Source organism: Alosa alosa, chromosome 18 (assembly GCF_017589495.1).
Source record: "Alosa alosa isolate M-15738 ecotype Scorff River chromosome 18, AALO_Geno_1.1, whole genome shotgun sequence".
In the NCBI taxonomy this organism is placed as follows: Eukaryota; Metazoa; Chordata; class Actinopteri; order Clupeiformes; family Clupeidae; genus Alosa; species Alosa alosa.
In genome coordinates this window covers 27,696,528-27,709,508 of record NC_063206.1, presented here as the reverse complement: position 1 = coordinate 27,709,508, position 12,981 = coordinate 27,696,528, and the positions used below count along the sequence as shown (strand labels likewise).

Sequence of the window (12,981 nt, the reverse complement as noted above, 5' to 3'; positions counted from 1 at the left end):
AGCAGACTGAGGCAGGGGCTCTCCCTGCTGATCACTTTATGGCTGTTGAATGGGGAGGGCTTGGGGGCACAACCAGGAATATTCTTCCGTCACACACACACACACACACACACACACTCTCTCACACACACACACACACACACACACACATTCCCAAACAACATTACAAGGGGCTCTGACTGTGCCTGTGATCTCCCTGGCTGGGGTTCTCTCTTTGCGGACACAATCCCTCCTCCCCTCCCCCCTCCTCTCAACACACACACACACACACACACACACACACTCCACCCCACGCTCTCCACCTCCGACCAGCGTTGTATGTCCTGCCTCATCCCTCCCCTTTGTCCCCAGGGCCTGGTGCCTTTGTGGGCCAGTCTCCTGTCGACAGCTGCAGTGTGTCCACCACAGAGAGCCCACTGCTGGGTAGGAAGTTGTAAACCTCCCTGCGAGAGAGAGAGACAGAGAGAGAGAGAGAGAGAGAGAGAGAGAGAGCAGAGAGGACCCCATTCTTATGGACGAGGACAAGGACGAGCCCAGTTACAGCCCTGGCTCAGTGGCCCATACACATGCTAATGTCAGACAAACAGGCCCTGGACCAGCGGTCAGCCAGCACTAAGAGCTGCTGTTTGAGCTGTATGGTCCTGTCACGGGTCTTACAAGGTGGCCAGCCTCCCCAGACCAACAAACGAAACAAAACAAAACCTACAAGCATACAAGCATGCATGCATAAAGAGGTGCGTCTAGAGCAGGAAACGGTGCTCGGCTGGTGCTATGGAGAAGTCCATGACATCGTTAAACACTGTGTAAACCTGATTTGGGCGCTGTCTGCCCATCCACATTTGCACATCAAACAGGTAAAGACAAGTGGGTACAACTTTTACCACAGAGTCTTTTACAAGTCTGTTCTTATGTAGACTCAGCAGCAGAAGGTGCATTTAGCATACAATGACAGTCACACACTGATGTAGATTGGAAAGAGGACATTTGTGGAAAACATTTTGAAATTTCAAGGGAAGCTGTCACATGAATGTTGAGCTAGGCAAGTGCCTGCATGAATAAAAGTATGACTACTACAGAGGTCAAAATCCAATTGGTTATTGTTTGTTTCGAGCCAGAGCATCATGAACCAGAGGGCAGTTTGGGAATATCCCAAACACTATTTTTTTTAATGTGTGTAAATTAAATAATGGTACAAACTGGGCAGTTCAATCAAAGGATATCATTAATAGTGAAACGTCTGTTGCCTCTCCACCCGGTGATGCGCATTGTTGCTCCGGTTTATCAGTGACGGACACCCGCAGAGGGTATTGATCCAGAGGCTGCTCCCGGTCATCATCTACTGTCAGGGCCCGTGAATGCCCTACTACTCGGACGAATTCGAGATAATTGCGATAATAGAGATTGATTTTTAAATCTATGACAGTCATATGACACGTGCTACTGCAATCTAAAGTAATGAGACAATCCCTCCCCAAAATAAATAAACCCTGTATATTTAATAACTTGACTCTAAGACACAAAAAATAGCCTACACATAAGAAAGAATAAAATACAACCAAAGTGATTATTATCAGTGTTGTTTGTCAGTAGCTCCACCACATGGTCAGAGAAAGAGAGAGTGGATGTTTCTTTTTCTTATAGAAATATTATGTGTTCATACCTTTACATAATATGCAATCAATTGTGTTGATGCCTAAATGCCATTTTAGCTTTGCCATTTTAGATTTTTTAAATGTTAATAGCCAGTTAATTAATTAGAGCTGGTTTTAATATGAATCAATACAACTTGTCAATATAGAGTGACAAGAGATGTTTAAAACGTGGCCTATATATTTTTAAAAATCGATGTTCATTCCCGGGGAGTGTAGTAATGTGTTCATAGCCATAACCATAAACTTCATGTTTTATTGCTGGGTAGAATATGAAGCATTTCATTAATGTTAAACAAAAAAAAAGAAAAGAGAAGAAAACTGAGGCAATGTCAATGCCATAACCACTCACGTGAAATTTAACAAAGGTGTGCGCTCTCTCTCTCTTTCTCTCTCATTCAAACGCAACGCAACAACACACACACACACACACACACACACACAATTGTTATTGATTTTAATTATGGCAGCGTTAAGTGCCGCACGGTTTAAGCCAATTAAGAGGGATCGCGTTAAACGCTAATGGTTGGTTTGTCTATCACGTGGGCAACAGAGACCGCGTCTCTTCGAATCGACCCGGTGAGAGGGCTGTGTTAGAACATCTCACAGTCACTCTCTCCTCCGACCAGTGGACAAGACTCCGATGCTGCTCCGTCAGTCAAATGCCAGTTTTCCTTTAAAATACCAGAATCAACACCTATACAAAGCTTTGTGGTTTGATTAAGGAGGGCAACTGCCTTCCACTAACTGCCCAAGAACAGAAGTTTCCCTGCGCTGAACAGGTTACTTTGGCGCTAGCTGAAGTCATTCAATTTGGGATGCTGGGGTGTCAGGAGTCCGGGGTCAAATCGACCTCCAGTCACAGGATCTCTTTTTCAATCAGTGATATTTTGGATCCAAAGAAATTCACCAGGAAAAACGAAAATGAACAGTCAACGGTTAAAGAACTTCACAACCAAAGCCTGGAAAGTTGTGGAGCGCGCATATTCAGAGATCAGAATGACAAAGGGGAATCCTCCTTATCTGTGAAACAAGCGGGTAAGCGATATCTTCATTTCTAGGCTACCTAAATGTAGTTGCCTATATGGCATCATTCATCTACAATGACGACGTCAACTTTAATAGTCATTTGCCTGATGTTTTTCCATTCTTTTGAAATGATTCTCCAAAGTTTTTAAATATTAGTTGAAAAGAGCTGATTTAGCCTAATGTTATTTTTAGTCTTTTAGCTACATAAAACAGAACCCAATGTTTCAAGCGTTAAGGTAACCTACTGAAATTGAACTTAGGCTATAAAACGTGGAAGGCAAAAATCTACTTATATCGTGTTCTGTAAAAAGTCAAAATTGGACTTTAAACGCTGTCTTTATGACCTTGCTTTAATTTCGAAGGCTGTCTCTTTCCTCCAAAGAGACTCACAATGCGCCTCTACAGGGGCCAGGTCTGTGATTGGCAGTGGGACGGTCGGGGCAGATAATTGTTTAAATCGTCCCATTGAGGATGCCTGTGCTCACTTTGATCGATATCCCATTACTGCATCCTGCATATCTCCCTCCAGCACCTTGCAGGTACAAACTCCAAACCCCTTCCATGTCTGATCCCAAATTTCGTTCGATTAAAACTTCCCCTTAAATAGATGACATTTATCGATCCTCCGACAAATATGAAACTCCATTAGCACGTCATGGCTAGATGGTCGAGCTGGGTTTAAGCGGGATTTCTTTCCGCAACATGACATTTGAAGCGATTTGTGATTTATAAATTATTAAGGGATTACAGTCCAATCCACCTAGTCTCCCACTGAACCGTGCGACTCGTTCCACACATAGAATTCCAGAATCCATCACTGCAGAAGTCTTCAGCGCTTTAGGGATATTCCAATTTCTTAAAATTAAATCAAAGCGGCGCCTAGGTGAGTTACAGGGATAACAATTATTTGATCGATTCCTTATTGTCATTACTGCCTTGTTACAACAACATGACTAGAATTTATTTATAATGGAGAAGCAAAAAATATTAAAAATATTGACAAAAAAAACAAAAAAAACATCAGGCCTAAGTCGAGCATGTAGCCATATCTTGGGCTGCAACAAGATTTCAGAAACACCTGCCCCGCACCCTTGTGCATCACACTGAAGGCCTTTAGTTTGTCTACAACCCCTTTGCAAGTATAGGCTATTCAAAGCCTTATACCTAGTATTAATGCATCCTTTAGCTAATGACCTTATTGATGGTGATCCTATTTCACAGGTGACACTGGCAGCACCAAGGAGGAACACACAGAGAGGCAAAATTCAGCACCTTGTAGACCAACAACTCAACCAGTCTCTTCTCCCAACTCTATTCCTGGCTCTCCCGCTTCAGAGAAGCTCGCAACGTCCGTCTCTTCTCATCATGAGTGTTCCTTGAGTGAGGACCACGAGGATGCAGACAGCCACAGCAACAGCAGCGGGAGCGGTTGCGAGACCGTGGCCACAGATGACACGAGGCGACTCAAGCGCCGCCGCTCAGACCACGGCTGCGCGAAACCGAGACGCGCGCGTACCGCCTTCACGTACGAGCAACTGGTGGCTCTGGAGAACAAGTTTCGGGCCACACGCTATCTGTCCGTCTGTGAGAGGTTAAATCTCGCACTGTCTCTCAGCCTAACAGAAACCCAAGTGAAAATCTGGTTTCAGAACCGCAGGACGAAGTGGAAAAAGCAGAATCCTGGAGCGGACAGCACAATGCCAACCGGCCCAAGCGCCCTATCCAGCGTCAATTCGAGTTCTTGCTCAAGTGTAAGCACTTACCAAACTTTCCCCTCGTTCAACACGGCCACTATGACTTTACACTCGGGTGGTGTAGTTCCGCTTTCCGCCTCTGGAGGGCTTTTGCATCCTTTCTTGCCCACTGGTTACATGCAACCCTCGTTCTTCACCCAGCATTTGTGAACAATTCCCATTTTAAAGATTCATGTTGATGACTTCGCATTGTGAAGAGCACTGATGTGAATGGCAAATATGATCACTAACTGTGCGTAGTTTTATGCAGCAAATGTCTCCTAACTGGGTTAAATGAAAATGAACAGATCATGTCACAGTCGTAGTCCAGATGATCTATCGTAGGACCATCGTAGAAATGTATAAAACAAGCCATTCTATTGTAACACTTTAACATTGCCATGGACATTTCTAAAAACTGATAGCCGATAGGGCAAAATGATGTTAAAAAGAACATCAGTCATGCAATGTGTTAATACTATACAAAGTTTCACTACTTAATTGTAAATAATGTCAAAATCAAAACACTGTTTATAAGATATTGACACGGAAATTTGTGTTATTTTATTTAAAGTGATAATGTAATTGAGATATGAAAGAAATTGACATGACATTCCTCATGATGAATAAAAAAGACAGGAAAGAATGACAACAGTTTAACTAGCCTAAATGTCCCCGTGCTATACTGTGCTATGCGTATGTGAAATGTGAATATCATTTGTGCGCTTAAAAAAACATAGTTTTTATTGCCCATCTCTGCCTTCCTGTTCTCCACTCCTCTCCAATATGATTCTAAACGGCCCCCTACTGACAATGCAACTCACACTAACGATGCTCTTATTTTTGTATTTATTTTCTATTTTACAAAACATTGCAATACATTATATTTTAATGAGAGTATTGCCGGCTACACCTTAATGCTAAAAGTATAGGCTATTTTTGTTTAACCCAAAACGGGAAAAGAGGACAGAAAAATTAATTATTTTTAATTTGGCATAATGCAGGTTATGAGTGATGCTGGCAACGTGTAAGGCAAATTGTACCTTGTAGAGTCACCTGAGAAGCTTCAAGCATGCTTCAAGGGAGAAGCTTGAGAGCATATCTAAGCATCATATAGGTTGTATAATGACTCCAGTCTCTGTGGTCATGTTGAACTTTGACTGTTACCTTGTTCCTTTCAGAATTCTTACTTTAGGGAATAAAACAAAGTGAAAAACAGAAATGTGAGTGATGACATATTTAGACGTTCTTAGGGCCTTATTAATGACATTTGTTACTTTACATTTATCATTTTTAAAAGCATCTTAGCTGGGTGACATGCAGCAAACTGGAAATGATGATTAAGTAGTTCACCATAGCAAGTGCTCCACCATAGCATTGTTCACATACCAGAAACTTAAATATGAAGCATATGAAATTACCTACACATTTTGCCCTTAATAAGTAGATATAATTGTGACCATTCAATATCTTTATAGCTGTATAGATCATATTTTTCTTTGTCTGTCACATTTGATTGATCATTCTTTAATTGATAATCTTTGATGGGATACCCTATAACAGCCTACAGTATATAATAGTACAAACAGACCACATCCCCTTTTGTCATTAAACTCTGCACACATTAGCCAAACCTTCTTCAACATGCTTTGATTTTGAGGAGTCAAATCAATCATTCCAGAATTCACTGTGTTAATAGAATGTTGCTATCCATGGTGCTGAAAATGGCATCCATTAATCATCAAAACAATGACACAACATAAGTCACAACATTCTCAAATAATTTGGTGCACATTTCCAAACAGTCATGTATACTATGAATGTCATTCAGTGGTTTTAAGATAGCTTTAAGTTTTAATATCCTTCAGTGAGAATTCCTGGAGTCTAAATCAGATCATCTGTCTGATGAAGAGGGAGAGCACAGGATGCATGGACTCCTGGTAAGTGCTGACACCAGTTAGCGTTGCTGCTCAGATCACATGATCACTGCAAGAGATGGCACACTTAACTCAGTCAATACAGTTGATGTAAGTATCTTTACAAAATTACCATTTAGCCAGAACATTTACTGCACATATCAATTAATTAAACTATTACTTAGAAATATTCACATTCAATAATCATTATATTTTAGCAGGCTTTGATGACAGATATACCTCGAATGGAAATGTGGCATTTCCAGGGCTTCTTGTTAGGTGAGTTATTGACAATAGGGTTAACATGCCAGAATATTCATACTTTAACCTGACTGTGTGATATTAAATCACTTTACTATAATGACTGGCACTGCAGAGATGGGACTGATCAGAGAGAGGTGTGCCAGTACACTCTGAGGGAATAGCAGCGATAGTGCATCAAAGGTGACTACTTAGCTTAGAAAACAGGAGATGATATGGTCTGGTGCACGCTCTGCTGTGGAGGGAGAATGGGGTAAGTGTGATCGTCCAAGTGGGGGCAGGGTTTGATTGGGCATGTTGATATTGATGTGCATTTATCTGAGAGGATGGAACCATTTCTTTCCCTTTTACATGTTTGTATATTTATCATTATGGTTAATGCTACTATGTTCATGACAACTCTCAGGCACGGCATGTATATGACAAAAAAGAAGACCATTCTCTTTTTGAGAAGGTGACTGGTAAGGACCCAGCTAAACTCATACTTAGTATGTATAAACATTGTGCTAGCTAGCTATCTTATGGCTTTTAGTAGGCACGTATATGGATCCTTCCATGAATAAGAGACAAAGATGATGACAAACTATTCACTTTTGACTGAGTAAGACTAGAAAGATTGATAAGTGCTTTTGTCATTCAGGTTCATCCGCATTCTTAATCACAATGACCCAGTGAAAATGTTCAGAGAAATTCCAGCAGCTGCTTCTAGGAGTATTTGCTTCTCTCTCTCTCTCTCTCTCTCTCTGTGTGTGTGTGTGTGTGTGGTGTGTGCATGTGTGTGTGTGTGTGTGTGTGTATGTGTGTGTATGTTTCTGAGCAGCATGAGGAAAATATTAATCTTATATTGGGTCAAAACCAGAGAAATTGGCGCCCCCATCTGGCCATAACCTTTCCTAACTGCATTGCACCTGTCCTCATTTCTGCATCCGAAAAAAAGACCATTAGGTTGGAGGTGGAGGACAGTACACATTGGTCGTAGTGTTATCCGATTGCGTCGAAGTCCGAAATCATTCAGAGTTAACATGGTCAAGTGTTATCCAATTGCGAGCAGTGAGATTTTTAAATGCATGCTTGTTGCCGCCCCTCGAGTTGGGCCATTACATTACTCTTTGCCAGACCCTTAATCTTTCTAGATTATCAGGGTCTGGATTTTCCAGGCTACATATTTACCAAAATTATGTCTAACATGACATAACGTGACATAGACATTATCTATGTCCATGGCAACAACAGGCATACAAATAATGTTTATCAAAATAAAAGTCAGACATTATTTATTTTTTTAACCACAAGCTCTGTGGCCTACCCAGAATGGTTCCATGACCCACTTTAGGGTCCCAACCCACCAGTTAAGAAACACTGTAGTATATAATATTGAGTGTTGTTGTGTTGTTGTTCTGTTGTTGAAAAGGAAAGCAAAGATATTGAAGGCCAAATTTAATCCAAAATAAATTTTTACAAATCAACTTACCAGAAATAAATTCCAAACATACAGTATACCTGATACTACAGTAGAGACCGTAGAATATAGAGCGGTCACCTCTCACCTGTAGATTTGAGCAGTAGAGAGCGTATAGAGTGGTCACCTCTCACCTGTAGTAGAGAGCATAGAGTATAGAGCTGCCACCTCTCACCTGTAGATTTGAGCAGTAGAGAGCGATACTGTAGTATATAATATTGAGTGTTGTTGTGTTGTTGTTCTGTTGTTGAAAAGGAAAGCAAAGATATTGAAGGCCAAATTTAATCCAAAATAAAATAGAGTGGTCACCTCTCACCTGTAGTAGAGAGCATAGAGTATAGAGCGGTCACCTCTCACCTGTAGATTTGAGCAGTAGAGAGCGTATAGAGTGGTCACCTCTCACCTGTAGTAGAGAGCATAGAGTATAGAGCGGTCACCTCTCACCTGTAGATTTGAACAACTGATACGAGTCCTTCTGAAATCTGCCATATTAGTTTGTTTGCATGACTGAAATTACGAGAAAGACTGGCATATTTTATATTAGATGTATTAGATGTAGATGCAGATTATCATTATATATAAGATGATGTTATTCTTATTTGAAAATCTTACCTAATATAGGTTATTTTTCCATGTTGTTTGTCTGTTTGAAAACAATGAAAACATTGGCTTATAGTATTTATCTGTACTTTCTATTTTTCTATTGTGTTCATGGCTTTAGGGATGATTTGGAATATAAGCCAGTAACTGATAAAGCATTAGTCTTACAGTTTTTTCTAATTGCTTAAGCAATGCTATGGCTTTTTTTGCAAAACTCTACACACAAATGGCAAAACCTCTCACCCAATCAGCAAAACATTGTAGTTCTCTTGCAAAAGCTAACACACCTTGCTTAACTCTTCACACCTTCGTAAAAATGATGTTTTCGTATCAAACAGTTAACACAAGCCATCACAATAATAAGCACACAAGGTGCCAACTACACACTGATGGTCTGAATAAAAAACACATCTGGCTTTTGCTTTCTCTGTGCACAAGGTGGACTATGTCAGTTTGAGGTCATACTTTTGTCATAGTTCTGTAAACAAACACAAGTGTGTTTTTCCAAGTCAAAACACAAAATAGCATTCCACTGAGACAAAACAAATCAGTCTACATCGGGTCGTCTCTCTCAAAATTTCGTCTACATCACATGCAATGTCCTAGTCCAAGGCACCGGGGAAAATATATTCTGGAATGGCGTATCCAGGCCTGACATGGCAATATCCCCACATGTAGACTGATTTTTTTGCCTGTAAAGGGCTATTTCTTACTCTTCTTACCCTTCCTCTTCCCCCTCCCCATCCTCCTCTTGCTCCTTCTTGTCCTCTTCCTCTAACTTCACCTCCTTGTCCTTGTCATCCTCTCCCTCTCACTTCTTCACCTCCGCATCCTCTTCCTCCTCCTCTTCCTCCTACTTCTTCACCTCCACGTCCTATTCTTCAGCCTCTAATTCTTACTCTTCTCACTCTTCCTGCTCCCTCCATTGTACCCATTGTACATTACCTGTGGCTTACAGTTTTTTCTGAATGCTTAAACACATTTTTTGTAACTATGGCTTTTTTTTGCAACACACTACACACTACACACAAATGGCAAAACCACTCACTGAGTTCGCAAAACTAAAAGCACAAACACTGCTTTGCACACAGTTTGCAATTTTGTAACTATAAGTTTTGCTATAAGTATTAATAGTTTTAGGAATTGTGCTATAAGAATCACAGTTGTGTTTAAGCATTCAGAAAAAAACTGTAATAGTTTTAGAAATTGTGCTATAAGAATCACAGTTGTGTTTACGTGTAAGCAATCAGAAAAAACTGTAAGCATTCAGAAAAAACTGTAATGAGCTATGAAACACTAACTAGCGCCCTCTAATGGTGAACCCTGGGCACATAGTGTGTGGTATGTGAGGAATGCAGGCGTATCCAGCATAGCACCATTTCCTCTTTCATGTCTATATTACACCCTTGTGGCCACTGTGTTCCTTTGATGGACAGCACTTTAGTTTTTGCCATTACTGCACTGCAAGAGACTGCTGTTCAGAGATGGTTCCTTTATGGTCGGGGAGTGAGTGCCTGTATTTAACAGTTATCACTACTGTTGCCATAGGTTTCATTGCCGTTATACAGTACCACTAAAATGTTTAGTAACACTGAGAAGTGTCCTTGCTTTTGATAGGAAAGCAAATAAAGAAGTCTGATGAAAGCAAAGTCTGTAGGACACAACTATTATTTCTATTAAAAATAATTATTTCTAACCTTGGACAGTACTGCTGTTTTTACTCTTTTATCATCTAATGTTTTCTAAGACGGTTTTGACCAACGTCTCAGAATAATTCCAATAGCCTACAGCCTAGGTCATGGGGTTAGAGTTTATTCTGCAATAAATACTTTATTGATCTACACTAGCCAAAATAATGTGTTAGATCTAGATCTATAAAGTGTTTTGTGCACCTAGATAAAGTGCTATTAATGTAATGTGTTGTAAGCTGTTATGCCTAATGTCTGTGAGACTTGCATAACTTGATGAAGTGTTTGATCCTTGTACCTTTTGAGCTCAGTTGGTGATTTCAAGTAGACTACTGCCAGATAACAAGTCCTGTTGGGTAAAATAAGGTCACCACATTTAAAAGTTGGCTCAATGTTAAAAAATATATAGAATAGGGCTAAAATTAGCATCTTTCAGCAGGAAAAGTGTACCATGGAAAAGTTTCAAACCTTGACCACTAGAGGTCCCACCATGCAAATTTGTTTCTTGCACTGCCTACTTGCACTGCAGAGTCTCACCATAATGAAAACAAATTCAGGGGGAGTCTACCTGATCATGAATGAGAATAATCAAGGGTGAATTAAAACAAATTCCCTGAAATGAATGAACACTCTTGGTCCTAGTTGAAGCATTGTTACAACGTTGTGCTAGGCAATGTAATTTATTTATCCTTGTTTGCAACTGCCTGCTATTAATGTACGAAGACTTGCTATCTGCGCATTGGCTGACAGTGTTTCATGACGAGCTAAATCCTGAGGATTGGTCACACGTTCCATGCTTGAGCTGTTTACTGAGCCTCTGCTTTTTAAAACAGGGCAGTAGACAAGCACTGAGAGGCTGTGATGCAATATGAACATGAAGTAGAGAATTATTTCGTCCTTCTTATCAGCATCCAAGCTGACAGAGCTTAAGTTGGCAGAGCAGGGAGATATCACAGACCGACTCCCACACCAACTAAATAGAGAGAGAGAGAGAGAGATAGAGAGAGAGAGAGAGAGAGAGAGAGAGAGAGAGAGAGAGAGAGAGAGAGAGAGAGAGAGAGAGAGAGAGCATGTCATGTCAACTTTCACATACATAAATGCATGTGTCAGTGGTGCTGTATGCGTGACTAGGTGACTCACTGTGTTGCATATGTGGAGTCCTCAGTTTTGAGAACTTGGAAGATTTTTGGCTGAATCCTTAAACAGATTGTTTTACAATCTGGCTTCTCTATTTACAGTCTTTATATTCTCCCTATCTCTCTCTCTCTCTCTCTCTGTCTCCCTCTTAATTTGATAAAATTCAATTAAATTCAAATCCAATGAGCTTTATTGGCATGACTAATCAAATATTGTATTGCCGAAGCTTTCATGGAAACAGTACAACTTGAATAAAAGGGAAAAAGAATCAAAACAAAACAAAACATATAAACACAGTTTATGTTACAATCCATAAATGCAATAAATAAAATGAAACTCTTTCTCTCTCTCTCTCTCCCTCATTTCTGAAATGAAGTACATGTTACAGAAACTGTTCTCAGCGTTGGCATGGTTACATTGAAGCTCGCTCCAAACAAGGAAATGTATGTCACACCCTCTCTTTTACAGTTTTTTTTACAAGTGCCGTGTCTTTTTATCAAAACTCTACACACAAATCCAATTGATGATCACACAAAATACAAAATGCCACATATCTCTTGCTAAAGGAAACACAGCATTCAAAATTCTGTAAACACATAAGAAATTACTGTATTTGTGTGTGTGTGTGTGTGTGTTTGTAGGGGGGCAGTAGGACATATATGTATTCATAGGCCTATACTAAAGCAATGATTGGATGGTGTTCAGTAAAGTAATGTGTTTGCACTGTGAGGAGTTTACATAAGTGTGAATAAGTGGTGAATAAGTGTGGCATTTTGATTGATTGTGTTTGAGGAAGAAAATCAAGTAACTTTCTCTTAGATTTTTGTGCATTAGGTAGAGAGTTGTGCAAGGTGTTTGCAAAAAGTGTTTCATGACATGGACAACTGTCAAATGCTGAGAATTAGTGTATAGTTTTGCCGATTATGGTATTGGGGTTGTGGTGTTTTCAGTGATAGGTTTAAAAAATTGTGTGACATGCAAATATTGTGTGTTAACAGTGGAAATAAACTGTAAGCTCATAAACCTGAAAAGCAATATACATTGCAGGTTTCACTGTAGGTAAACAGACACACACACACACACACACACACACAGACATAGAAATCTCCTTCTTCAATGTGACGCCCACATTTTGTGTCACATTGAAGAAGGAAATTGCTGTGTGTGTGTGTTTGTGTGTGTGTTGGTGTGTGTGTGTGTGTGTACTCAGGCACATGTGTGTGTGTCAGTATGAACCAGACAGAGAAAGAAACATAGACAAATTAGGGAGCGCAAACACATAGTGAATTCTATTTTTGGGAGACTGGGAAATTAAGGATCATGAGAGAGAGAGAGAGAGAGAGAGAGAGAGAGAGAGAGAGAGAGAGAGAGATTCCAGGAGCCGAGTAGCCACTGGGTCTCTCCCGCCCACTCTCTTCTATGGGTGAATTATGATGGATCCATTTTATTGGCCAAACTAAATGGAAGCTCATTGATCAATACTGTATCTATTTTCTGACGTTTTAGCAG

At 40.2% G+C, this 12,981-nt stretch overlaps 1 protein-coding gene across 1 annotated transcript; it reads left to right on the top strand.

Annotated features, from left to right (window-relative positions):
- The first annotated feature begins 2,185 nt into the window (after positions 1-2,185).
- nkx1.2la (NK1 transcription factor related 2-like,a) lies at positions 2,186-5,525 on the top strand. Its single transcript, XM_048270127.1, has 2 exons — positions 2,186-2,687; positions 3,900-5,525. Exons 1-2 carry the CDS (start codon positions 2,468-2,470, stop codon positions 4,580-4,582), a joined length of 903 nt encoding a protein of 300 aa, XP_048126084.1. The 5' UTR covers positions 2,186-2,467; the 3' UTR covers positions 4,583-5,525.
- The last annotated feature ends 7,456 nt before the right edge of the window (positions 5,526-12,981 follow it).

Bases quoted from the DNA above. Each gene is read 5' to 3' on its own strand.
- nkx1.2la (XM_048270127.1), top strand. From the start codon at position 2,468: ATGCTGGGGTGTCAGGAGTCCGGGGTCAAATCGACCTCCAGTCACAGG. The intron at 2,688-3,899 runs GTAAGCGATATC...CCTATTTCACAG, and splicing joins CTTATCTGTGAAACAAGCGG to GTGACACTGGCAGCACCAAG.